Raw genomic sequence first — 27,536 nt, forward strand, 5'->3', positions numbered from 1 at the left:
GAGCAGGTTTCTGTAAGAGCTGGGGAGAGCAGCGAGGGATGGACAGCCACGGAGGAGGCTCCCTGTCGGCAGCAGCCTGTGTGCCGGAGCGGGCGGGCAGCTCCCGGGGGGCTGGAAGCATCAGCTTGGATTCCTGTGCGCCCACCCTGTGCAAAAGCTGCCTCTGCATCCCCAGAGTCCAGCAGCTTTCACTCCTCCTGCTCATCACTTGGTGGTCTTCCATCCCCACTTTGCCCCATCCCAGCCGGTTGCATCATAACCCCAGCTAGAGTGGCCACTGTCCTGAGGAACCCTCAGAGGCCCCAGAGGAGCTTGGTGTGGCTCCCACCTGCTCCTCTCTGCCCAGCTGCTGGTGTCACCCGAGTCTGGGTGCCTTCATCTGTGCCTGGCAGGGCTGAGTTCATGGTTAGACTTGGTGAGTGCCTGAAGAGGGCCTATGGGAAGGCTGAGGAGGGTCTTGGAGGTGGGAAGAGAGCTCCAAGCTCAGCCAGTCCAACCTAGCACCCAGCCCTGGCCAACCCACCAGACCATGGCACTAAGTGCCCCAGCCAGGCTTGGCTTCAACACCTCCAGCCACGGCCACTCCACCACCTCCCTGGGCAGCCCATTCCAGTGCAAATCACTCTCTCTGCCAACAACTTCCTCCTAACATCCAGCCTAGACCTCCCCTGGCACAGCCTGAGACTGTGTCCCCTTCTTCTTCTGTTGCTGGTTGCCTGGCAGAAGAGACCAACCCCACCTGGCTACAGCCTCCCTTTAGGTAGCTGCAGACAGCAATGAGGTCTGCCCTGAGCCTCCTCTTCTGCAGGCTGCACACCCCCAGCTCCCTCAGCCTCTCCTCACAGGGCCCTCACCAGCCTTGCTGTCCTTTTATGGACACCTTCCAGCACCTCAACATCTCTCTTGAATTGAGGAGCCCAGCACTGGACACAGAACTCAAGGTGTGGCCTGAGCAGTGCTGAGCACAGGGGCAGAAGAACCTCCCTCGTCCTGCTGGCCACATATCTACAAGTGACCACTGAATTTTGTCTCCCAACATCTGCCTTCTATTCCTGGACTTGGGCAGAGTTGGTATCACTACTGGGGCAGCCCAAACCCATGGAGTGTGGGTCCCTGTTGGTGTGCATGCAAGTGAAGGACAACTAACACCTATTTCTCCAGGAGAGAAATGCTGCCTTCTGAAGGTCTCAGGGCAGTTGTGGTGGCAGCTGCTCCTGGTGGATCTCAACATGCTCACAGTGAGCTCCCAATGACCCCCAAAATTGCAGTCACAGATTGTTTTGGAAGAGATCCTCGAAGGGCATCTTGTCCAAACCCCCTGGGTCAGGACAGGGGATTCTGCCCCTTTACTCTGCTCTGGTGAGACCCCCCCTGGGATACTGTGTCCAGTTCTGGTGTCCCTACGATAAGAAGGACACAGAACTGTTGGAGAGAGTCCAGAGGAGGGCCACAAAGATGGTTCAAGCACTGGAACCTCTGCTATGAGGATAGGCTGAGGCAGCTAGGGGAGTTCAGCCTAGAGAACACAAGACTCTGGGGGGACCTCAGAGCTGCCTTCCAGTACCTGAAAGGATCCCACAGGAAGGCTGGAGGGAGACCTTTCCTGAGAGTGCCTAGCGATAGGACAAGGGGGGATGGTGCTAAGCTGAGGGAGAGTAGGATTAGACTGCATTTTAGGGAGAAGTTCTTCGATGTGAGGGTAGTGAAGCTCTGGAACAGGTTTCCCAGGCAGGCTGTGGGTGCCTGATCCTCAGAGGTGTTTGAGGCCAGATTGGATGAGGCCCTGAGCAACCATGTCTAGTTGAGAAGCATGAGGGCGGTGGATCTCTGGAACAGGTTTCCCAGGCAGGCTGTGGGTGCCTGATCCTCAGAGGTGTTTAAGACCAGATTGGATGAAGCCCTGAGCAGCCATATCTAATTGAGAAGCATCCCAACCCATGTCAGGGGGAGGATTGGAGTAGATGACCTCTGAAGTCCCTTCCAACCCAACCCATTCTATGAATCTCTGAACAAAGCTGTGGGAAGAAGGGGAAGAGCCTGGAAAGCACCCCCAGACCCCAGGCTGAGCCAGCCGAGCTCGGGGAAGAGCCTGTGCTGCTGAGCAGCAAGTTACACAATAGGCAGGGCTCAGGTAGTCTCTCAGAGCTCCATCTGATACGCTGGAAGGGCTGCAGGAGCCTATCAGGCGAGGTCCCTTCCTCTGCTCAAGGCAGCCTATCAAATATTTAACGGGCTGCCATCGGCAATTACATTAGAGGAGGTAGTTAAACACCACCCCCCCCTACCCCGGGGCACCCCCCTGCCATGGAAATCAAACAAATTGGGCTCTTTTCACAATTGACACACACGATTTTACTTACTCTAAATAATTCAGCATCAAAAAAAGTCCAGCTCTGCTTTGCCCCATCTGGGTCTTCTTCTTCCCCCCCCTCCCCTTCCTCTCTTTCCTCTCTCTTTCGCTCTCCTGCTCCACGAAGCTCAACAGCTTTGGACCTCAGGGCTTCTAATGCAGTAGATGGGTGGATAGAGTGGTGGAATTCTGCTTGCCTGGCTTGAGCTGTTAAAAGATTCCCCCATTTTCCTAATGGATGGGAGGAAAAAAAAAAAAACCCAGTCCAACAAAAGAACAAACCCATCCCGTGCTCAGGAAACTGGTGAAGTTGTCCATTTAACACAGCCAGAGAGGTTCCAGCCAAGGGAATTTCCCCATCCCTCTGGAAGAAGGTTGGCATCTCCTGGGGTCGTAGCAATCTCCTGGAGAGGTTGGCTGAATGGTTGCCCTCTTTAATTAAAAGCTTTCTCTCCAAGATGATGCTCAGTGGGGTTTTAATAAGGGTTTTTACAAGCATTGGCCAGCACCAGGAGTCTTTTTCTTACACCTAAAGTGCTCAACGCTTTGCTCCTCAGGCTAAGGAAGAGCCTCAGATCAGCAGCAGCAGCAGCAGGAGGGTGCATCAGGAATGGTGTGGCCAGCAGGAGCAGGGAGGTCATTCTGCCCCTGTACTCTGCACTGGTTAGACCACACCTTGAGTACTGTGTTCAGTTCTGGGCCCCCCAGTTTAGGAGGGACATTGAGATGCTTGAGCGTGTCCAGAGAAGGGCGACGAGGCTGGTGAGAGGCCTTGAGCACAGCCCTACGAGGAGAGGCTGAGGGAGCTGGGATTGGTTAGCCTGGAGAAGAGGAGGCTCAGGGGAGACCTTATTGCTGTCTACAACTACCTGAGGGGTGGTTGTGGCCAGGAGGAGGTTGCTCTCTTCTCTCAGGTGGCCAGCACCAGAACGAGCGGACACAGCCTCAGGCTGTGCCAGGGGAGATTTAGGCTGGAGGTGAGGAGAAAGTTCTTCCCTGAGAGAGTCATTGGACACTGGAATGGGCTGCCCGGGGAGGTGGTGGAGTCACCGTCCCTGGAGCTGTTCAAGGCAAGGTTGGACATGGCACTTGGTGCCATGGTCTGGCCTTGAGCTCTGTGGTAAAGGATTGGACTTGATGATCTGTGAGGTCTCTTCCAACCCTGATGTTACTCTGATACTGTGGTGTTTCAGTGCCCCCTTTCCCCCAGGAAAAAAAAGCTTTTGGGAAGTGTGGTGTTTTGAGCTTTGACTTAATGTCATGGTTCCATGATACTGGAATGGGTTGAACAGGGAGGTTATGGGTGCCCCACTCCCTGGATGTCTTCAAGGCCAGGTTGGATGAGGCCTTCAGCAATCTGGTCTAGTGGAAGGTGTCTCTGTCCATAGCAGGGGGGTTGGAACTGGATGATCTTGAAGGTCCCTTCCAACCCAAACCACTCCAGATATCTGTGGTTCTTTGACTTTCCTAATTCCAGCAATCACAGAACCATAGAATAATTTTGGTTGGAAGAGACCTTTCAGATGATCAAGTTCAACCACGGACCCAGCACTGCCAGGTCATCAACAATCCATGTCCTCCAGCACCACATCTCTGCAGCTTTGAAACCCCTTCAGAGATGCAGACTCCACCACTGCCCTGGGCAGCCTGGGCCAGGCCTTGGCAACCCTCAAGATGAAGAAAATCATAGAATCACAGACTCATTTAGGTTGGAAAAGACATTTAAGCTCAAGAGGAGAGGCTGGGGGTGTTTAGCCTGGAGAAGAGGAGGCTCAGGGCTGACCTCATTGCTGTCTGCAGCTACCTGAAGGGAGGCTGTAGCCAGGTGGGGGTTGGTCTCTTGTGCCAGGCAAGCAGCAACAGAAGAAGGGGACACAGTCTCAAGTTGTTCCAAGGGAGGTCTAGGCTGGATGTGAGGAGGAAGTTGTTGTCAGAGAGAGTTCTTCACTCCTGAAGATCTGTCAAGCCATGTCCTCTCTGCTTCATGTTGTGCTGGAAGCTGTTGACTGCTGCTGGTGGGTTTAATTGGCAGCTCCAACACTCAGAGCCCAATAAAGCCCACAAAGGTGTCAAGGGCTCTGGTTCAGGCACATCTGGGGGAGAAATCAATCCCACTTAGGCAATAAAACCAGCTGGAGTCTGGAGGCAACTGCCTGAGGCACCAAACCACATGGTAGGCAGGACAAAGCTCTAAACCATCACCATGGAGTTCTGCTTTGAGAGCATGGGGATTAGGTGGAGCTGCAGGATTTGCTTGGTGAGAGGCATGAAACCAGGCCAAGAAATTAGGGATCAACCTGGAATCTCAGCATGGTGGGGGTTGGAAAGGACTTCTGGAGATAATCCAGTCCAAGCACAGTCACCCACAGCAGCTTGCTCAGGATCACTATGATCAAGTGGGTTTGGAAGCTCTCCAGAGAAGGAGACTCCACAACCTCTCTGGGCAGCCTGCTCCAGGCCTCCAGCACCCTCACACCAAAGAATTTTCTCCTCCTGTTCAGATGGAGCCTTCTGGGTTCCACTGTGTGACCATTGTCCCTTGTCCTGTCCCTGGACACCACTGTGAAGACCTCATGCCCCCCACAGGTCCTTTATCTCTTGCTGAGCATTGCTCAGACCCCCCCTCAGGCTGCTCCTCTCCAGGCTCAGCAGCCCCAGGGCTCTCAGCCTTTGCTCCTCACAGTGATGCTCCAGGCCCCTCATCTTCTTTGTAGCCTCTGCTGGACTCTCTGCAGTACTTCTCTGTCTCTCTTGAACTTGGGAGCCCAGAGCTGGAGCCAGGACTCCAGTTCTGGCCTCAGTAGATCAGAGTAGAAAAGGTCTTCATAGGAGAGACCTTGATTTTCTTTTGTCCTGATTGCAGTGAGATACCTCCTGCCTCACTGGAGTTACTGGTATGGATGGAAAAGAAATGAGGGCCTGGACTGTTGCGTTCAACCAGCAATAGAACGAGGGGACACAGTCTCAAGTTGTGCCATGGGAAGTATAGGCTGGATGTTAGGAAGAAGTTCTTCACAGAGAGAGTGATTGGCATTGGAATGGGCTGCCCAGGGAGGTGGTGGAGGCACTGTCCCTGGAGGTCTTCAAGCAAAGCCTGGCTGAGGCACTTAGTGCCATGGTCTGGTTGACTGGATAGGGCTGGGTGCTAGGTTGGACTGGATGAGCTTGGAGGTCTCTTCCAACCTGGCTGATTCTCTGATTCTATGATTCCTGGAGCAATCAGTAGCTGCAATGAGAGACCACAGTAAGCACTGAGAAACTTCTCCATGTTACCCAAGAAAGCCACATCTGAGGATTGGCAACCACCTAATGCTTGGTCTGTGCCTTGCAAATTAGCTATCAAGATTCAGAAGGACCAAGGGCCACAGAAACACCACCCACACTCCCTGATCCACCACCAAGCCCAGCTGTTAGCCTGCCACTGCCATGGCCATTAAACCCTGCCCCAAAGTGCCACGTCCACAAGTCTCTTGGATGCTTCCAGGGATAGAGACTCCACCATCTCCTGGGATAATCTACACTAATGCCTGAAAGTAAGCTGCTGGAGAACTTCCCTCCTTCTTTGGAGCTCTGAATGTTTTTGCACACTCTGTTTGTAGAAGGCATGGTTTTGCCTACCCAGAAGCCTGCACCAGGTGACCTTAGAAGAGAGTCTGAAGCCTGAGGTAGTGAGAACCTAGCCCAGGCTTCCCAGATAAATGGGAGGTGTCCCATTCCTGGGACCATTCCAGGTCAGGTTGTTTGGGGCTCTGAGCAACCTGCTCTAGTTACAGATGTCCCTGCTGACTGCAGGGGGGTTGGACCTAATGACCTTTAAAGGTCTCTTCCCACTCAAATCATCCTGTGACTCTGTGGACCACAGCAGATGTGGAGGTCACCTAACCTCATCCCTGCTGGGTTTGTGATTTGGGTCCCTGCTGGGACCAAATCACAAATCCATGGTAGAAGGACATCACAAACCCACCCATGGGATCGAGCTGGGAGGGGTTTCCTTCTGTCCTCATGGCATCCTACTCTAACCCTACTCAGGTGCCAATGCTGCAGTGCTGGCACCAGTGCTTGGGGGGTCCCAGCTCCAGTGTGTCCTGCTCTAGAAGCTCGCTGCCAGGATGAAGCAAATCCAGGGTGCTCGGGAGTGTGATGAGGAGACATCAAAGGGTGGAGGCTTGGCTCTTTGGAGAAGAGATCTTCTCAACACTGACATGCCAGGGGGTGAAAGGGAGGAAATGCCATTTGCTTCATCTGCTTCTTGTCTCATTCTCCTAGACAAACAGCCAAGACCAAGGGTGGTTGAGTTTTTTGGGCTGGACTGGGGCAGCTCTTCTGCTGCTCAGCCATCATTTCAGTGGTTCCAAGTATGGAGACAGAGATCAGAAGTGGCTTCGTGTGCTGGAAACCATACTTCTGTTCTCCCTGCTGAGCTCACCACTCTGGTGCTGTCCTCAGAGTCTGGATTAATGCACATCCTGAGCTTCCTGGAGGTGAAAATCATTCTGCTGAGCCCTCTAAGAGGAAGCTTTCAGCTGATGTCCCACTCACTCCAGCTGACTGCATGAGTGATGTGCTGAAGTCCAGCACCTGTGTCCAGGTCTGATCTCAGAGTTCCCAACCTCCTGGGCATGTCCTGGGTCAGAGCCTGGAGTCAGCTCCTTGTAGGTTTGCTTCTGTGGGCAGACAACTCCAGGGCTTGGAGCAGAGCTGCTCTCTCCAACCTTCCCTCTCCAAGCTGCTCTCTCTGACCTTTCTTCACCAAGCTGCTGAAACAAAGAGACAGAGGAGAAATGAAGTAGAGAGGTGTCCAGGAGGAGCCCAGCAGAAGAAATCTGAACAAGAGCTGTCAGGAGAGAATTAACCAACCCAGAGTGACAGATGATAGAGAAAACCTGGTCCTGGGCCCACTGCAGAGCACCCAAGAGGAACAATTCCCTGGTGCCCACGAGACTTCCTGGGAAGCTCCCTGGCAGCTGCTCTCCTCTGCCCATCTCCTGCTGCTGCAATCACTCGGCAAGCAGCAGAGAGGAGACCATGACTCAGATCTGTGCTGATGGAAAGCAGGGGAAGAGAGGAAGAGGCTTACCAGCTCCTGCCTGCTCTTCCCGGTGGGAACTCAGAGCATCAGCACTTTTCCTGCTGCTGGTAGCCTCTGACATGTGGAGGATGCTCTCCTAAATAGGAAGATGTGGACCATGGAGGGTGCTTTACTGAACAGGCATGTCTGGACCATGGTGGGTAGGGACTGCCCATAGACCCTCTCCCATTTCTAGGCCACCAGGGATTGGGCTTTCCTGGCAGCACCATGGTGCTGGTGGAGTTCTGGAGTGGTCTCTTTCCCCAAAACAGACCACTCCAGAGTCAGGATGAAGCTTACTGTGGCTTTTCCTGTTTCTCTCCTTCACAGGTCTGGTCCAGGGACTTTCTTACTGCAGACATGTCCCCATGGGATGGCTGTGCCTACACCTGGGCACATGTGGTGATGGCTGCTTTCAAAGTCTCCTGTCACTGGATCTGACCTTCCCCATCATGTCCAGGGCCCAAAGAAACAGCTTTTGAGGGACACTTCAACCTCTCTCAGCTCAGGCTGTGTTTAGGTCAGGATTTTCCTTCCCTTAGGACACATTTTGACCCTGTTTGATCCAAGTTGCCTAGCCAGATGATCATGAAGGGACATCTCAGATGATTCTGAGTGCAGATTCTGTTGAGAACAGTACAAGCAGGAAAGGGCCAAGGAAAACTGATCCTAACTCTGACTCCTAAACCACCTGCACCATCTCTAATCATTCTTCCACACCTTGCTGGGGCTGGATTTCCCTGTCCCCTTGAGAAGATATTTGCTCCTGACCATTGCCACCACCCTCTTACCTTCCATCAACCCCAAGCTCAATGCCCTCTGCTCCAGCAAAGCCCTCTCCAGCAGTCCCTCTGCTCTGGGCTCAGGGCTGGTGGGCTGCAAAGCCCCTCTAGATCCACCATGTGACCACCAAACTTCACCTCCACATCTTTTTGTTTCATTCTCTTTTCAGGGACAGGCTCTGGGTTTGGTGGCAGGTGGCTAGGGATGGGTCAGTGGTGGGGACAGAAGGACTGTCAGAAGAAGGCAGGCAGCAGTGCGATGGACAGGTGGTAGGCAGACAGGCACGGACACTGTAGGGGCAGGAGGATTTGGGTCATGCAACTAAGCAGCCAAAATACAAGATGGTAAAACTTCTTGTTCTCATGTTCTGATGGATCTGAGCCCACCTTTCCCCTTGGATGGAAGAGCAGGAGGATTAGGAGGCACCCCCCTTGCTCCCGGGCTTGAGGATGCTCCCATCCTCCCAGGGAAACCCAGCCCAGAGCTGCAGACAGGAATCGGGAAGAGACCTGGAAGTTGTCAAGAAAGGAGTCAGGCAGGGACTGGCAAGTGGTCGAGCAAAAGTCAAGCAGGGATCGAGTAGGAATTGAGCAGGGATCAGGCAAGGAGTCTAGCAGGGACTGGGCAGAGATTGGGCAAGAGCAGGACAGGGATGGGGCTGAGAGTTAGGCAGGGATCAGGCAGGGGTGAAGCAGGGAATGAGGCAAGAGATGGGGCAGAGATCAGTCAGGAATCAGTCAGGGACTGGGTAGGGATTGGGCAGGGATAGGGCAGGGATTTTTCAGGGAGTCGGGCAGGAATCGGACAGGAACTGTGCAGGGATCTGGCAAAGATCAATCAGGGGTCGGGCAGAGACCAGCCAGGGACCGGGCAGATGTCGGGCAGGAGTCAGACAAGAATCGGGCAAGGGCAGGGCAGAGACCTGGCAGGGATGGAGTAAATGTCGGGCACGGATCCGTCAGGAATTGGGTTGGGATAGGGCAGGGATTAGACAGAAACCTGGCAGATGCCAGGCAGGGCCAGACAGCGCGGGCAGAGCCGGGACGGGGGATGCAGACCACGACTCATTCCGGGATGTTCCGGGCCAAACGGGGGACAGCGGCGGGAAGAGACAGCCAAAGCTCCGTCATTATCCCGGGGCGGCCATGGGAAAGGCCAGGATCTCCCCCCCCGCCTCTCATCCCGGGATAACCACCGTGATAACAAGTGGGATAAAGCCGGCCAGCGGCGGAGCCCCCCCGGCACTGCGGAGGGCTGGGGCGGGAGGCGAGACCTGGGCTTTCTTTGGTGGGGGGATAGATGGAGTGAGGGATGCAGAACTGGGAGTGGGGCGGGAGCTGGAGTGGTACCACTGGGGTACTGAGGGTGCAATGGGGTCAGGGGGTACAATCGGGGTGCGCGGGGGGTGTAAAATCAGGATGGCAGGAGTACAAACGGAGATGGAGGGGATGCAACAGGGCGGGGGTGGGGTAGAAACGGGGTGAGGGAGTACAACTAGGGGCAGGGGGAGTCTGAGGGGTGTGCAACCGAGGAGAAGAGGTACAACTGGGGAGATACAACCAGAGTAGGGGGTACAAGTGAGGGAGGCAACGAGCCAGGGTGGGAGGAGACATAAGCAGAGAAGGGGATACAACCGGAGGAGGGGGGACACATAAGCGGAGGGGATGGGGTGGAGGGGTACAACCGGAGAAGTGGGGGTTGTGATCTCACTGCCCGGGGGGGGGTGTTGGGAGGGGGGACGGGGGCGGGCGGTGGGAGGTACCTGCCTGAAGCCATCCAATGAGCGTGGCGGGGGGCGGGGGGGGCCGGGCTATAATGCCATTGATGCCGGGTGGAGGAGCCAGACAATACCGCGCCCCCGGAGCCCGGGCTGCCCGGAGCGCCCCTGCCCCTGCCCCGCTCCTCTTCCTACCAACACCACCACCTCCGCCACCACCATGATGTCCATGAACAGCAAGCAGGCCTTCAGCATGCACCCCATCCTGCACGAACCCAAGTACCCCCACCTCCACACCAGCTCCGAAGCCATCCGCAGAGCCTGCCTGCCCGCACCCCAGGTAAGCTTCACTCCCCGACACTAAGCCCCCCAGAACCCCTTCTCTACCTGCGGAGCTTCCAGATTCCCCCGCCATGGGGATGGGTTTTGGGGGGTCCTGCACCTGCAGACCACCTTCAGCTCTCCGCAACTTCGTCTTCTGATGGTTTCCGTCGGGGGTCGGGTTTCTTTGGAGGTTTTGGCGAGGTTGGTGAGGTGAGGTGGGAGCTGTCCTGCTGCTGAGGGGCCTTGGAATGAGAAGAGGGTCTGGAGAGAGTCGGGAGCGGGCTGCGAGGGTTCATCGCGGGCTGCGTGCTGCACAACCCCACCCGTGAAAGCACAGGTTCTGCGGGACAGCCACGGGCTCCAGCCCCTCCTCTGGCTGCTCCCTCTTTCGGAGAGGCTCATCCTGGACGGAAGGATGGGTGCTTGAGGTCCGGCAACCCCAGTCCTGGTCTTTTTAGTTGGTTTGGGGGTCACCCCGGACGGAAGGATGTGTGCTCCAAGTCCAGAATCCCTACTTCTGCTCCTTTTATTTGTGGTGGTGGTGAGGGTTGAACCCGGGTCAAGCTGGCCTGGGCACTGCTGGAGGGAGACAGTGGGACCTCCCCCCCCCCCAAGTCATGCCAGTTTCCCTTTGATCCTCTCCCACTCGTCCCACTTGTTTTTTACTCCCATTTTGATCCGTGCTCCCCCTTCCCATTTCACATCCAGATCCAGGGTAACATCTTTGCTGGCTTCGACGAGACCTTGCTGCGAGGCGCTGAGGCTCTGGCAGCTGTGGACATCGTATCACAGAAAACCCACCCCTTCAAGCCAGATGCCACCTACCACACCATGAGCAGCGTCTCCTGCACTCCTACCTCGTCCTCTGTCCACCTGCACCACCCGTCTGTGCTGACCACCCACCATCCCCACCACCACCACCACCACCAACCCTCCCAAGGTCTGGATGGCGAGCTCCTGGACCACCTCAACTCTGCCCTTCCCCTCGGAGGGGTGCCAGGCCCAGATGTGGGCTCCACACCTTCTCACCCTCACTCCCACATGTCAGCCATCAACCACATGGGCCACCATTCCCAACCTATGAACATGTCCCACCCTCACGGCCTCACCTCCCACGCCGTCATCTCCGGCCCAGAGACGGAGACGGATCCCCGGGAGCTGGAATCCTTCGCCGAACGCTTCAAGCAGAGAAGGATCAAGTTGGGGGTGACCCAAGCGGACGTGGGTTCCGCCTTGGCCAACTTGAAGATCCCAGGAGTCGGCTGCCTTAGCCAAAGCACAATCTGCAGGTTCGAATCCCTCACCTTATCCCACAACAACATGGTAGCCCTCAAACCTATCTTAGAAGCCTGGCTGGAGGAAGCTGAGAGGGCCCAGAGGGAGAAAATGACCAAACCTGAGATCTACACGGGGGGGGACAAGAAACGCAAGCGCACCTCCATCGCCGCCCCCGAGAAGCGCTCGCTGGAGGCTTACTTCGCCGTCCAGCCGCGACCTTCCTCCGAGAAGATCGCCGCCATCGCCGAGAAGTTAGACTTGAAGAAGAACGTGGTGAGGGTTTGGTTTTGCAACCAGAGACAGAAGCAGAAAAGGATGAAATTTTCTGCCACCTACTAAAGGAGGAGTTGGGTTGCGTGCGTTGGGTTAGCACCTCCAACCCACCTCAACCACCTCGCTTTGGTCCTGCCCTTCCCCATCCCACCCTGCCCCCCCCCCCCAACCTAGCCCTCTACTTAGTCCCTCTGAGTTGGGCAGGGTTATTTTTTTTTTTTTTGGGGGGGGGGGGGGGAAGGTTCTTGGAGCTTTTGTTTTTGTTTTTCTGTGGTTCTTTGGAAAAAAAAAATTGGGAGGGGAAGAAAAAGGAAGGAGGAATTTACCTTCAAAAAAAGAAAGGAAAACTCACCCAAAGTGAACAATTCTGGTGCCTGCTCCTCACTGCCCCCCACCTACCCAGCCCCACGCCACCCTCCCATCTTGGGAGTGATGTTGTTAAGACTGGGACAAGACTTTTGTAGATAAAACTGGAGAGGAGAAGAAAAGAAATATATGATGGAAAAGAAAAAGAGGAACCAAAAGGCTCAAGAAGGAAGAGGGGAGTGTGTGTGGGGGAGGAATTTTGGGGAGTCCAGAGCATCAGCAGTGGAGGCTTTGTGACAACCCTTTGCCCCCTCCCCAGGGCATGGAGTGGAATTCGGGGCGGGGGGAGGGGTGTGGGGAGGGTGGGTGCCGTGGCACTTGGCTCTGTGGTGTCCTTCTCCTCTTTTGAGAAATTAAAGAAGCAAAAAAAGTGAAATAGGGGGAAAAAAAAACCCCAACCCCGAGCTGAAGCTCCCTCCCCCCCCCCTCCCGCTGCCCCCTGCACACACACACACACGCACTTGCATGGTTTTGTTTGCTGTCCCCTTGTGTCCCACCTCCCCTACTCCACCTCCCCCACCACCCCCAGCAAACCCATGGCAGTTTTGCAATAAGGTTTCTGTTTCTACCTCATCAGCTATGTTAAAACAAAAAAAGAAGGGAAAACATCCCAAAAAAAGGAGGGAAAGAATGAAAAAAAAAAAAAGAGGGAGGAGGGGGAAAAAAAGGTAGGGGACGGGGAGGAAGGCATCCAAAAAAAAAAAAAGGGAGGGAGGGAAGAGATTTGTGATAAAATAATTAAGAAGTCAAAAAGAAGGGAAAGAAAAAAAAAAGAGGGGAAAGAAAAAAAAAAGAGGGGAAAGAATTCCGAGAGTAAAATGCAAGGATAAAAATTGATTAGGAAAAAAAAAAGAAAGGGGAAAGAATCAAAGAACGAGGAGAAAAGAAGGGAAATAGGGAAGGAAAAAGAAAGTCACCCAAAAAATTCGGCCCGTTCCTGGAGCCCCGGGTTGGTTTCTGGGGTAGAAGGGGAACGGAGTTATTTTTGCTGGTGGGTGTGGGTCTGGTTTCACTCCTCCAAACCCCTGCGCTTCGACAATCAGCGGGTTTCGGGCTCAGCAAGCGGGGAGGGACCGGCCCGGGGTGGGGGAATGCTCGGGTTGGACCCTCCGTGGGGGCCCGTGGGGAACTCTGCACTTTCTAAGGCAAGAATAGTCTTTATTTTTGGTCATTTCTTCGGTTGTTTGGTATTCGGGTTTTATTATTCTGCTTTTTTCCCCCTCTTTCCCCCCTTCCTTTTTCTCTTTTTAGTGTATTTAACAGGGAAATTTGCCTCTTTCCCTTTTTTAAAAGTTTTTTTTTTTTTGGTTGCTGTTTTTCTTTCCCCCTTCTTTCCCCCTTTCCCTTCCTTTTCTCCCCTACTTGTTTTCCTTCGCGTTTTCTCTTCCCCCCCCCCGCCCCTTTATTTCCTTTACCCCTTCCCCACCTATTTTCCCCTACTTGTTTTCCTTCCCGTTTTCCCTTTTCCCCCTCTTCATTCCCTTTACCCCTTTCCCCTCCTTTTTTTTCCCTACTTGTTTTCCTTCCCATTTTCTCTTCCCACCCCCCTTTATTTCCTTTCCTCCTTTCCCCTCCTTTTCCCCCCTCTTTTTTCTTTCCCGTTTTCTCTTTTTTTCCCTTTATTTCCTTTCCCCTTTTCTCGACCCTTTTTTTTCCTTCTTCACTTTTTGCTTGTCCTTCCCCCCCTTTTTCTTCTTCTTTTTTTAAACTTCCTCCTCTTTTTTTTTTTTTTAGTTTGTTTTGTTGTTTTGATTTTGCTTTGTTTTGTTTCGTTTTTAAATTAAAGGCGATTTCGTTCCGCCGTGTGTGTGCTGAATGGAATTCGGTGTCCGTGTTCGCTGCAGCATCTCGAAATAAATCATGCACGTTTTACCTCACCCTCCTGCCTCCTGGAGTTACTGCACGGCTCCAGGGATTCCCCCCACCCCCCCCCCCGCCTCTCCCCACCAAACTCCTCTATTTTCCTCGGGAGCCCTTCTTTTCCCGTAGGAACCCCTCTTTTCTTGGGGATCCCCCTCCCCCCCCCCCCAAGCCCCCATTTTTTCCCGGTAACCTTCTCCTTTTACCGTGGTTCCCCTTTTCACCCCAGATCTTCACTTTCCACAGAAGCTTCCGTTTTCCACCGGGAAACTCTTTTCCCAGGGTTCTCCTTTTCCTCCCCAAACCCTCGATTTTCTTCCCAGGTACCTTCCTTTTTCCCGGGAATCCCTTTTTCCCTGGGAACCCCCTTTCCCCTCAAATCTCCATTTTCCCTGGGAACTTCCTTTTTACCCGGGAACTCGATTTTCCCGGGGACCTTCCTTTTCCCCCCCAAACTCTCCATTTTCCCCAAGAACCTTCCTTTTACCCCAGGAACCTCCTCTTCCCAGGGATTCCCCTCTTTCCCAGCGCATCTCCATTGGATCTCCAGGAGCGGTCCTTTCCTCCTTGGTGGGCAACGAAACGGAACTCAACGAAAAGCAACAGATCTTGGGGCCGAGCCGCTTCTCAGCACCCCGGGATAGAGCGGGGGGCTCCTTCCGGGCTTCCCCGGGCTCCAGCCTTGCCAGGGTCTCAAAAGGCGGCTGGACCACCGAGATAGGGGATGAGTTTTACCCCTTCGCCATCCAACACCAGCCCAAACTCCCTGTGCCCCGAAGCTCCACTTGTCGCTCCCGAACTTGGATTTGCTTAAGATCCCGGAGGATGCTCCCAGAGGTTAAATTCGTTGTGGGGATTTCGGGGGAGCTCATCCTGCATCTCCCACCCGGTGCTCCGCGAATGGCTTCAGGGAGCGATCAAGACCCGATTCCCCTAACTCCCCCACATCCCCTGGGGGTATCCCCACGGGTGTCGTTTTCTTCTTCCCTGGTCCTTACAGGGCTGCGACCTGAAATGGCTGAGGAAGGGACATTTGAGCTCCCGGCTCCATCAGCCCGGAGCTTTCCGCTCCCGCAGCGGCTCGCATCGAAATGACCCCAGAAACCAACTGGAGCTTCTGGACAGCTGAGATGTGGCAGTTCCTCGGGCTTGAGATCTTCGTCTTGGGAGGGCACTTGGGGAGATAAAAAGAGGGAGATTTTGCTTGTTTCAGGTTTTTTTTTCTCTTGATTTGCAATTTTAAAAGCTTGTTCTTCTTTTTTCCTTGTTTGCTTGGTTTGGATTTTGATTGTCTTGGGTTTTTTTTTGCTTGCTTTCTGCGTGATTTGGGGGTTTGCGTTTGTTTTGGTGTAGTTTTTTGCTTCTTTGGGAGCTTTTTGCTTTTCGTTTGGTTGTTTTTTTGTTTTGTTTTGGTTTGGTTTTTTTTTGGTTGGTTGTTTTTTCTCTCGCCTGTTTTGGTGGTTTCGGTGGTTTGGGTTTTTTTTTGGTTGGTTTTGTTTTAGGGCTTTGTTTGTTTTGCTTTTGGGGCTGTTTAGAGGGGGGTGTTATTTGTTTGTTTGTGTGCTTGCTTGCTTCTTTAAAGTATTTTTTGGTTTGGGGTTTGCTTGTTTGGGTTTTTATTGTTATTGGTGGGTTGTGGTTTTTTTTTTACTCTGTTTTGAAGGCTTTTTTCGGGGCTGGGGGGGAGGGGGGTTGGCCCTTTTAATTGTTGATTTGCTTTTTAAAACAACTTGTTCAGTGGAAAAAAAAATATATATATAAACCTCACATTCCTGTGATGGGATAGAGCAAGCCTCAAACCCTCCCATGTTAAAGGGAGTGGGGGGAAAACAATCCACCTGAAGCTACCCTAACCCCCCTGAAACCACATAAAACCCTCTGAAACCACAAAAAAAACCCAAACCAACCCAAAGCCAAATCAAACAAACAAAAAATGACTTAAAAAAGGAAAAATTATCCAACCCCCTTAATAACCACCCGGGAGGGAGAAGGACAAGCCCAGCGGTTGCATCCAAACCCTTTCCCAGTGCTAACTGGTCCGGTCCCACAGGCTCCAGAGAGGGAGTGGGGGGGTGTGTAGGGGGGTGTCCAGCCCCTGTGTCCCCCCTCAAGCCCACCCAGTTCTTTGTTCCTGCTTTTTCCATGAAGCCAAAAGCGCATTTTCATAACCAGACCTTGGCCAAGTGCTGCCGATGAAATTTTAATGAGGGCTGGATGCTGAGTGCTGCCCGGGGGGGCCTTGGAGAATCAGCTCCGCGCAGCATTAGCAGGGCCCCCTCCGCTCCGTCCCCCCCCTCCCCGCTTTTCCCCGGCTCTCCCTGGCAGACACAAACACAGCTCCCGTCTGCTGCTGCTCCTGAATCCTAGAACCCCACCAAAACCAGTCACAGCGCACCCCACACAGCACCTCCTGGGACCCTTTGCCTCGGAGATGGGAGCCTGAGCCCTGCTGGCGATATGGGGAGGGGAGCAGGGATCCTGCCTGGGGCTGCGGTCCGTGCCAGGGGCCGGTGCCAGGGGCCGGGGTCGGGGCCTGGGCTCAGCGGCCGGTGCCGGCGTCAGCGCCCAGGGCTGGGAGTGGGTGCCGGGGACTGGGGTAGGTGCTCGGAGCTGGGATCAGAGCCCTGAGCCAGAGTTCTGCCCGAGCTCGGTGCCTGGGGTCGGAGTCGGTGCCTGGGACTGGAGTCGGTGCCCAGGGCCGGGTTTCCGCCCCGGGAGTCATTGCCCAGGGCCAGGTTCAGAGCCCGGCACCCGGCTCGGTGCCCGGTGCCATGGACGGTGGCAGGCGGCAGCAGCTCGCAGGTGCCTCTCCTGTGCCCTCCCTCAAATGTGCCCCGGGTGTCGTTCGGTATTCAAGCGGGTTACAAGCGGCCGGGGGGCACTGGCCAAGCACAAAGCACTGGGCTCCGGGGCAGGGCTCCAGGGGTCCCACACAGGAAGGGGGCGAAACTCCGGCCCCCAAAAACCAGCTAGGGGAGGCTTGAGGGGGTCGGGTGGGATGGGACAGCTCTGGCCAGTGACCATCAGCTGCAGTGGCTGGGAAGGGCGGGCAGGGGGTGCAGGAGCAGTGACGAGACCTGGAGGACTCATCACACATGGGGACCCGGAAAGGGACTGTTCCTGTTCCTGACACTGACCTTCATTCTCCTCCTGTTCCTGCTCCTGCTCTTGAAACAGATTCTGACCTTGATATTGACCCTAGTCCTGGTCCTGATCCTGCTTCTACTGCTAACTTAGCAGGGATCTGAGCCTTGGCTGAGCTGCTTTTGGGGTCTTCAAGGCAGGGGTGCATAGCTGAGTGTAGATCATGGCCAGGGGAGAGGAACCAAGGACTCTACAGTGCAGCTCTCCTCTTTCTGTCATCACCTGCTGAAGCGAGGCAAATTAACAGTTCTCAGAGGTATCCTACTCACCCTAAAGCCCACGAAGCTGTTTAATGACCAGCTCAGGTGGAAACATCTTTAAATGGGGACACTAAAGCTTAGCAGAGCTTAGTCCAAGCCCTGGTGCTGCAGAGGACAGGAAAGCTGCCCACCACTTCTGGGCTGCTGAAGCTCTCAGACATTGGTTCTTGGAGCTGTGCCCAGTGAGCTCTGGGAGCTGGTGCATGACCCTGTAGCAATCGTCTCTCTTGCAGCAAAGCCTTCACCTCCAAGTTGGTCAGCTCTGTGCTACTGCCATTTTAATCTATTTTCCTTGCAATAGAACCCAAAACCCTTCAAGAATTTGGGTATCTGAGATCCTGGAGTGGACACAGAAATGATCCAGGTCAGCATGTCCATACCACCACCTGCCAAGGCATGCAAGGAGGTGTTTGCAGCTGTCCACGCTCTGAGGCTGGTAACTGCAGGCAAAAGGTGACCTGTCTGGAGACATCTTGGTGGAAGCACTGTCCCACCTCTGTGTTTTAGAGCAGAGTGGTTGAGGATGAGGTCACTTAGGGTGGGGTGTGGATGTGATGTTAGATCAGATCCCTCTCACCCTGCTTTTTGTCACAGACACAGGGACCAGCAATGGTTCCTGAGTTGCAGGGTGACAGCAAATGGTGGCAGCAAAGCTCCTGTGCCACACAGCCAGGGGGCTGAGCCAGGCTGATTGAGTTGGGGTTCTTCAGTCTGGAGAAAAGAAGGCTCCAGAGAGAATTTCTGGTGGCCTTACAGGACTTCAAGGGGACCTACAGGCAGTCTGATGACAGACTTTTGAGCAGGGCCTGTTGTGACAGGACAAGGGAGGGTGCTTTGAACTCAAAGAGGGAGATTTGGAATGCAGAGAAGGGAGAAGTTTTTGACTCTGAGCGTGGTGAGAGCCTGGCCCAGGTTGCCCAGAGAGGTGTGAGATGCCCCATCCCTGGAGCCACTGCAGGTCAGGTTGGTTGTGGCTCTGAGCAACCTGCTCTAGCTGCAGAGATCCCACTTTGGACTGGACCAGCTTTAGGGGTCCCTTCCAGTGCAAACCATTCTATGCTTCTATGACACATGGGCATCCTTGTTCAGATATTAGCAGCACGTCACAGTGTTGGGTCTGGAGGAGAGAAGATGCTCCATGTTCTTTAAGAGACTGCAGCCTTTGAAAGCTGTCCAGGTGCCGGGGCCCTGCTGATGGGCACTCTTCCATTATTCCATGTGTTTTAGCAGGGAGCAGAGCAGATGCATTTTTAAAGAGGCTGGTGCTTGAAGTCGGCTGTGATCCACTACAGGGGGAAAAAAGGAGGAGAGCAGTAATGAGAGGTTTGGTGGTGCTTGGGTGAGGAGGAGAAGAGCCAAGCTTGAGGGAGAACCCGGGATGACAGCTGGCAATTAGGTGTCTTTGGAAAGAGCTTGGGAGGTGGGAGCAGAGTGAGGCATGGCACAGCCCCCACTGCTGGAAGGCAGGACAGTTGTAGCCCACATGGAATGGTGGAAGTTAAAACTGCCTCCAAGGGGCCTCTGGAGGTCATCCAGTCCAACCCCACTGCCAAAGAAGGGTCAGCTACAGCTGCTTCACCAGGCTCACCATGTCCAGTTATGGTTAGATGCTCTCCAGAGAAGGAGACTCCACAACCTCTCTGGGCAGCCTGCTCCAGGCCTCCAGCACCCTCACAACAAAGAAGTTTCTCCTCTTGTTCTGGATTCTAGTTTATGCCCATTGCCTCTTGTCCTGTCACTGGGCATTGCTGAGAAGATCCCAGCCCCATCCTCTTGGACCCCACAAGTCCTTTAGCTCTTGCTGACCACTGCTCAGATCCCCTCTCAGGTTGACCTTCTGCAGGCTCAGCAGCCCCAGGGCTCTCAGCCTTTGCTCCTCACAGAGATGCTCCAGGCCCTTCAGCACCTTTATCTTCATCATCCTCTTCCCCAAGCCATCAGCTGCTCTTCACCAGTACCAAGGCTTCAGTCAGGCTATGGCTTTCCCTTCTGTGTTCTTTGGAGCCTTCTGCCAAACCCCTCCTCCATCTCTGGGAAGCTACTGGGATTTTGGTCAAGCAGAGGGTGCAGTAACATCTGAATTGCTCTGAGCAGACACAGCATTGCAGAGGGCAGAGGACATGCTTCAGGAAAGCCTGGGGAGAGCTTGTAGGGTGGGAGAAAGCCAAGCCAGACAACTGGTCTGCAGCTTGTCCCTCAGGTGCAGGTGAAAACCCCAGGATCTCAACTTTTGGTCACCTGAGTGTCACACTCTGCACTGCAGGAATCAGGCCACCTCCCACACAATCTGCTCAGAGGAAGCTGGGAGATTCAGAAAGCAAGAGGAAAAGCTTGGTGAGGACACTCACTCTTGAGGCATCACCTGGGCTACATCTCCAAGGACCAGCTTTTGAGTTTCCTCCTTTTGCTACCAGGAGTTTGGGTGCTCTTCACCATGAGCAGCTTTCACACTTGAGCCTGGTGTGCAAAAGCAGAGCTCCATGCTCCACACACTCATCCCTGTGACAATAAAGGAGCTTTTAACAAAGCCACGAGTGGGTTTGTTGTTGTTGTTGATTTTGGGTGGTTTTCTTTCTGGTTAAATAAGCATTTGCAGAACTTTAATCTTGTGCTTTTCCCATGCAGAGACCAAGAGCTTGGTCCCACCACCCCTCACCTGCAGTCTTGCTGGGAACAGGCCTTGGTTTGTAGCTGTATGTTCTGAGGAGGTGGAGTGGGATTTGGCTTGGGAGCGTTGGGTGAATTGGAGAGTAGGGAAGCTCACAGAGGGCTGGAGAAACTTTGGGATGCTGGAGATGGAGAGATCAGAGCTAAAATCTTTATTTCATCTGCAGCTTCTCCCCAGCATTTCCAGCAGCTGTAGGAAAAGAACTCTCTGAGAAATATGAACTCAGAGCCATGTTTTATTTAGAGCAGGCAAGGAAGGTTTTGCTTTCACAGAAGAAAAAAAACAGGTCCTTGTGTTGGTATAAACCCTCCCCAACCCTTTTGAGACCACCCAGCCACTACCTGTGACTCACAAGGACTTTGTTTGGCCGAGGCTGTTGTCAGCCCCTGGCACAAGGAGGTGAGTAGAAACTCAGTCTCGTTCATTACCAGCTCCAGCAATGAGCAAGGAATGGGTGATGAATGAGGCTGGGTTCCTACTGACTTCCCAACCTCCCTGCACATTGCTGCTGGGCAGTGTCATGTTTGTCTCTTCCATAAACCAGCACCCAGCTCAAGGAGGAAACCTCTGCTGGCCTTGCATGATGGAAGAGGATCTACCACACATGTTCAGCCACTCTGGATCTAACACTGAGTGCAGAGAGGTTGTGGAGCCTTCTTCTCTGCGGGGATTATGCCCTGGGCAACACACTTGAGGTGAAACTGTGGTAGATATTTCCCAGAGGTCCTTTCCAACCTGCTGCTTATCCATACTGGGATGATGTCCCTCAGGGTCCTAAGTGAGGGCAGCAGTAATGCCAAACTCATTCCCCAAGTTTAGGCATGTGCTGCTGACCCTAGACCAAGGATGTAGGGTTGGCTCAGAGTGCCATTGGTGGAGGTGGCTTTAAACTGAAAGGGGAGAGATTTACATTAGATGTGAAGTTTTTCACCATGAGGGTGGTGAGAGCCTGGCCCAGGTTGCCCAGAGAGGTGGGAGATGCCCCAACCCTGGCACCATTGCAGGTCAGGTTGTTTGTGGCTCTGAGCAACCTGCTCTAGTTGCAGATGTCCCTGCTGACACAAGGGGTTGGACTGGATGAGTTTTAAAGGTCCCTTCAAGCCAATCCAGTCTGGGATTCTCTGCTCAGTGGAGCACCAGGAGAAGCCTGCTTTTCTCATCACTTGCACTCACTTATAGCTCCTGATGGCTTCTTCAAGAAGCCAAGGCTGGAGGTCCATAGCCAGACACTGGGATCCTACTCTCAACCTGTTTCTAAGGGCCAGGCAGCACTGAGTACTGCAGTCTACAGTCTAGAAGTGACTGCACACCTTAGTGACAGGAAGAGAGACTCCTTGGGACTTGACTTTTGGTCATGTCTGGAATTCTTGCCTAGATATCAAGGTAGCTGTGACTGAGATCTGACCCAGGGCTCTAATCTTCCTGAGGAAAAGCAATTCCTCATGGGTGGACTGACTCCTTTTCCTTCCCTGCCTCACAGCAGAGCTGGGCTCCTCCACAAGCCATGGAGAATGCAGCTCAGCATCTCCATCAGCTTCCTCGCACATCCCTCCTCCTTGTCCTCCCCCTCCTGTCTGTCCACCTGCCTTCACACCAGAGGAGACAGCAGCACAAAGGTGAGGAGCAGAGGGGCTGCACTTGCCCATGAATTAGTCATGGCAGAGAAATGACCCCGTGTCCTGCTGCTCTGGTGGCTGCACTGCGCAGCTGTCACGGGCTGGGAACAGTTGTGGAGCAGAAGATTCCCATGGTTTTGGCTATGGAGCATCCAGAGCTGACCCAGCCTCACCCCTCCCTCCCAAACCCTCCCAGCTCTGGGCAACCTGGGCCAGCCTCTCAACACCCTCAGTGTCAAACATCTCCCTTCTCTCCAGAGTGACTCCCCCCTTTTTAGTTCAAACCATCACCCCTGGCCCTGTCGCAGCAAGCCATGCTCAGAAGGTTGCCTCCACCTCCATGGACCTGCACCAGCCTCAGGCACAATTATGAGTCTACTCCTGTGAAGTTCCAACCCTCAAGCCCTGGCCAAAGGCTGTTGACCTTCTGCCACCCCAAATCAATGCTGCAATCCAGCTGAGACCTGATGCTTTCCACTGCTCCTTGTCTGGAAGGGTTTTGTGGAGCAGCTGCCATGCTCTGCACCAGCAGCAGCTGTGTGAAGCTCTCTCCTTGCTGGGGGAAGGGGTTGATCCATGCCATGATGGCTGAGCATCTCCCTTGTGAACCACTGGCTGCTGTAAGATACCAACTGAGCCAGCCACATGCTTCATGATGTCAGTTGTGGTTCAGTGTTAATTATTGATGAGGAAACTTCATCATGTGCTGGTAAATGGGCTGCAGGATGGCTTGGTTGAATTAAGGAGACCTTCACGCTCCCTCTGTAGAGCCTTGCTGAGAGCCAAGGTTCAATTAAAGCTTTGGATGGTGGCCTCTGTCTAAGGTCTCTGAAGATTACAACCAGGGGAGCATGGAGATCAGCCTCATGGTTTCCAACAGCAGAGTTCCAGGTGAAGTGTTAACCAAGAAGACTCCAAAGCTGGGTCTGCAGAGAGCCTGAAACACCAGCTGTGCTTGCTCCTGAGCTTGGGCATTCCCCAAGCACATACCTCATGGCCACACAGACCTGTCCCTCTTGGCCACACAGACTTGTCCCTCATGCCACACAGACTTGTTCTTCATGGCCACACATATCTGTTCCTCATGGCCACACAGACCTGTCCCTCATGCCACATAGCCCTGTTCCTCATGGCCACACAGACCTGTCCCTCTTGGCCACACAGACCCGTCCTTCATGGCCAAATATGCTGGACTTTTCCACACCTGCTCAAATGCTCCCCAGGGAATGCTCCAGAAGCTGCTTGCAGGGCCTGGATCTCTGTTTGCTCATCAGTGGTGCTCTGCTCTGCCTGCTCACCCATGGGTCAGACCACGGCGCTCCATCTCCCTGCCTGGCAAGCAGCCAAAGCCACAAAGTCCACTCAAGGTGGCTGGGTGAGTGCACCTTGCATCGATCTGCTGCAAACTGAGCTCTGCACAAGTGCTCCCCTCACTCACTGGAGAGCCTGTGGAGATGCCAATGAAAGCAGCTGTGAACTCCATGGTGGGGTTGTCTTCTACACATCGTCATGGTGATCTGGCAGAGAGCAGCATGTCTGGATCTGCAGTCATGGACATGCCACTGATCGTGCTCCTGTGTCCTTGGCAAGAGAGGGTCTTCAAAAGGACCCAGTCTGGCTGGTGAGGCAGAAATAGCTCCCTGCTTGAGCTCATTTCCTCTTGTCCTGTCACCTGTTCCTTGGACTCCTCCTGGCTCCAGCCTCCTTTCAGTTCTACAGCTTCCAGCTCAGCTCCTACCCAGCTCAGCAGGTCCACTGTAGTACCCCCTAAGATGATGCAGGAACATCTCCACTGCTGTTGAGCCACCAGCAGGGCAGGGAGTTACTGGTGTCTGCTGAGCTCCAGCTCCTTGATCTGCTGACCTTCAACTGCTTCTCACCAAAGAAAGTAGGTGACGTGGTGGCATCACTCTGGGTCTGACTTACCACCTGGCACTTGAGATCTGTGGCTTGAGAAGGGCAGAGAGAGAGGGGAGGTCACCCTGTGAGGAGCAAAGGTGGAAGAGAAGCTGCTCATATGCCTTCTCCTAAGCATTGATGGCACATTTGGTGGCTGGGGATGGGAGGCTCCACACTCCTCTTGCTGGGCAAGGCTGGGGTCAAGAGGTCATAGAATCATAGACTGGTTTGGGTTGGAAGGGACCTTGAAGATCATCTAGTTCCAACTGCCCTGCCATGGGCAGGGACACCTTTCACTAGGCCAGACTGCTCAAAGCCTCATCCAATCCTCCACGGAGAGGGCATCCACAACCTCCCTGGGCAACCTGTTCCAGTGTCTCACCAAGTCACTTGTGTGTCATCAATCATGGCCACTATGGCTTTACCTTTTAGACAAAAGCCTGCTTCTGGCCATCTCTGCAAAGGTGAACACATGGAGGAGAGAGGACTTGGGCTGATTGATGGGGAGATGTTTCCTACTCCCAGTAGAGCCTCCACTCCTTCAAACTGAGCACCTGCAAAGCGAGCTCAGGCATGGAGAAGAAAAGAATCCACTTGAAGCAGCCCAGGAGGGAGTCAGGAGGAGTGATTGTGCACTTGGCAGGAGTGGGAAGGCAGCTTGCCTCCATGCCAAGCCTTGATGGCTTCATTGTGCTTTGTAAGGCTCTTAACTCCTGTGGGTTGGAGCCAATCTCTCTCCCAGGGCTGCAGAAGGGGGAAGGTGGCCTTCTGAAAAGCCACCCTAGATACCGAACTCAGTCAACCCCCTTCTGTTTGAATGCTGCTCTAAGTTATCATGGCAATAGGTGCTGGCTGCTCTTGGAGGGACCCAGGTGAAGCTAAACCACTCCCCAGTGCTCCCAGTCCTGCCACAAAGGTGTGGTCACTGCCTCCAGGTTGACTTCTTGTGAAAGCAGCCAGCAAAGGTTCCACACAGAGAGCTTGGAACCATGGAATCATAGAATCCTTTTGGTTGGACCTTTAAGATCATCAAGTCCAACCCTTAACCCTGGCATTGCCAAGTCACCACTAAACCACAGCCCGCAGCACCCTCAGCTTTGGAACCCTTCCAGGGATGGAGACTCCACCACTGCCCTGGGCAGCCTGGGCCAGGTTTTGACAACTCTGAAAGGCAAGAAATTGTTCCTCATGTCCAAACTAAACCATCCCTGGGGCAACTTGGCTCATCAGCTCTGAAACATTCCCTTGAAGAAGAGGAAATCTTCATGGATATGATGCCCAGGGAAGAGAGGTGGGCACGGGGAGTGGGAGTCCCTGGGTTTGTTTGCTGGATGGTGTCCCAGAGCAGAGAACTTACTGATCCCAGGCAGTCTGGGGGTGAAAACAGCCCCCTGAAATCAGCCTGCTATCCCCTCTCTTGTCCTCACTGCAGCTGCAGATGAGGACAGCCTCCCATAGATGTGTCTGCAGCATGTTCCACCGCTGGTCCCACCCACAGTGCCTGCATCTTCCCATTTCTTTGCCTTTGCTTTTTCTCTTTTCTTGCCATCCTTCTGGTTTTGATTTGGTTTAAAAATGTTTCTCTTTTTTATCTTCCCTTTTATAATTTAAACTTCTTTTTTTTCTTTCCTCTTTCCCCTCCTTTTTCCTCCCCTTTTTTTTTCTTTTTCCCTTTTCCCCCTTTTTTCACTTTTTTCTTCCCCCTCCTCTTTTTCTTATTTCTTTCTTCTTTTCATTTTTCTTCTTTCCCCCTTTTTTCCTTTTATTTTTCCCCCTTTCCCCTTCTTTTTTCCTTTTCTTCTTATTTCCCTCTTTTTCTCCTTTAATTTTCTTCCTTCCCCCCTCATCTTTTTTTCATTTTCTTCTTCTCCCCCTTTTTTTCTCCTTTTATTTTTTCCTTCTTTTCCCTCTCTTTTTTCCCCTTTTTTCCCCCACCTTTTTGTCTCCTTTTCTCTCTCTTTTTTCCCCTTTTCTTCTTCCCCCCCTTTTTTCCCCCTTTTGTTCTCCCCCCCTTTTTTCTCCTTTAAGTTTTTCTCCTTTCCCCCCTCCTTTTTCCCCCCTTCTTCTTTTCCCTCCTTTTTTCTCCTTTTATTTTTTCTCCTTTCCCCCCTTTCCACTCCCCCTTTCTTCCCCCTTTTATTTTTCTCCTTTTCCTCTTCTTTTTTTTTGCCTTTTCTTCTTCTCCCCCTTTTTTCTCCTTTCATTTTTTCTCCTTTTATTTTTCTCCTTTTTCCCTTCTTTTTTCCCCCTTTTCTTCCAATTTCCCCCTTTTTTCTCCTTGTAATTTTTCTCCTTCCTCCCCTCTTCTTCTATGGCTTTTCTTCTTTCCCCCCTTTTTTTCTTCCTTTATTTTTCTCTCCTTTTCCTCCTTTTTTTTTTTTACCTTTTATTAATTTTCTTCTTGTTTTCTCTCTTTCCCTTTATCCCTTTCCCTTCTTTTTTTTCCCCCTTTTTCTCTCTTTTCTCTCTCTTTTTTTCCCTCATTTTTTCCCTTTTTCATCTTTTTTCTTCTCTTCCCCCCACCCCCAGCCTCTCTTCTTCATCCATTATTTAGACTTTTCTGACTGTAACAGCAACATTCACCTTGTATACCTTGTGTGGGGTTTAAAATATAGATAAAAGCAGAAGGTTGGACTTGAAACAGGGATTCTGAGGGTTGCTGCTGACTTTGTCTGGAAGCTACAAGATCTGGAGCTATCTGTGCCCAGTGATGGTGTTGGTGCAGTTGGGGTTGGGTTGGTTTTTTTTTTTTTTTGGGGGGGGGGAGGTTATTTAATCCTCTGGTTGATATTCCTGCAAACTGCTTCAGTGTTTGATGTTTTCATCCAGCTTTTCAGCTTCTAAAAGTTCTGGGGCTTGGTTGGCTTCAGGACAAGGGAGTTGGAGTCATACAACTTCTTCTTCGAGGCTGCAGGTCTAAATCCTGACCAACCCCAGCAGTAAATCCCTGCTGGTCTCCCATCCAAAATGAGCTGGGGAGGAATGGGGCAGGTGGTCTCCATCCTGGATCCAGCAGCCTTTAATTGGCACCTCCGGTAGGAGATGCAACAAAGCCAAGGACTTCTCCTTTCAATTATAGATGCCCATGATTCTTTCATGTCTGCTTCCTTCAGCTGTTGAAGAAATTGGGGTTTGAGGAGCAAATGTTTGTGGAGAAACAAATTTCAAAGTCAGGATGAGAATGGTCCCAGGAAGCTGGCTGGACTGGAATGACCACAGGGCATCCAGGGCAGCCTGCCAGCTGGGAGGCAGAGGGGTGGCATGTGATAGACAAGAGCAGTTGCAAATATGCTCTGAGTCTGAGTGCTCAGATCATAGAATCACAGAATGGGTTGGGTTGGAATCATAGAATCACACAATGTCAGGGGCTGGAAGGGACCTTGAAGGCTCATCCAGTCCAACTGCTGTGCCAGAGCAGGATCACCTATACCAGATCACACAGGAACACATCCAGGCAGGGTTTGAATATCTCCACAGAGGGAGACTCCACAACTCCCCTGGGGAGCCTGTTCCAGTGTCCTGTCACCCTCACAGGGAAAAGATTCCTCCTCATGTTTCCATGGAACTTCCTGTGCCTCAGCTTCCACCCACTGCCCCTTGTCCTGTCACTGAGCATCACCCAGCAGAGCCTGGCTCCAGCCTCCTGGCACTCACCTTTACATATTGATAAACATTGATGAGGTCACCTCTCAGTCTCCTCCAAGCTAAAGAGCTCCAGCTCCCTCAGGCTCTTCTTGTAAGAGAGATGCTCCATTCTATTCCATTCCATTCCATTCCATTCCATTCCATTCCATTCCATTCCATTCCATTCCATTCCATTCCATTCCATTCCATTCCATTCCATTCATCATCTTTGTGGCTCTGCACTGGACTCTCTCAAGCAGTTCTATGTCCCTCTTGAACTGGGGGGCCCAAACCTGGACACAGTAC

The 27,536-nt window shown here is 53.0% G+C and overlaps 1 protein-coding gene across 1 annotated transcript; it reads left to right on the forward strand.

The window, feature by feature from the left end:
- Positions 1-10,081: 10,081 nt before the first annotated feature.
- LOC135183682 (brain-specific homeobox/POU domain protein 3) lies at positions 10,082-11,954 on the forward strand. Its single transcript, XM_064158879.1, has 2 exons — positions 10,082-10,258; positions 10,951-11,954. The coding sequence occupies exons 1-2, from the start codon at positions 10,139-10,141 to the stop codon at positions 11,857-11,859; spliced, it is 1,029 nt and encodes a 342-aa protein (XP_064014949.1). The 5' UTR covers positions 10,082-10,138; the 3' UTR covers positions 11,860-11,954.
- Positions 11,955-27,536: the final 15,582 nt, after the last annotated feature.

The sequence above is a fragment of the Pogoniulus pusillus genome, chromosome 19 (genome assembly GCF_015220805.1).
Source record: "Pogoniulus pusillus isolate bPogPus1 chromosome 19, bPogPus1.pri, whole genome shotgun sequence".
NCBI lineage: Eukaryota > Metazoa > Chordata > Aves > Piciformes > Lybiidae > Pogoniulus > Pogoniulus pusillus.

What these genes read in the sequence shown, in the direction of transcription:
- LOC135183682 (XM_064158879.1), top strand. Translation starts at nt 10,139, where the DNA reads ATGATGTCCATGAACAGCAAGCAGGCCTTCAGCATGCACCCCATCCTG. An exon ending in CCTGCCTGCCCGCACCCCAG is followed by an intron (nt 10,259 to 10,950) that starts GTAAGCTTCACT and finishes TTTCACATCCAG; the next exon opens with ATCCAGGGTAACATCTTTGC.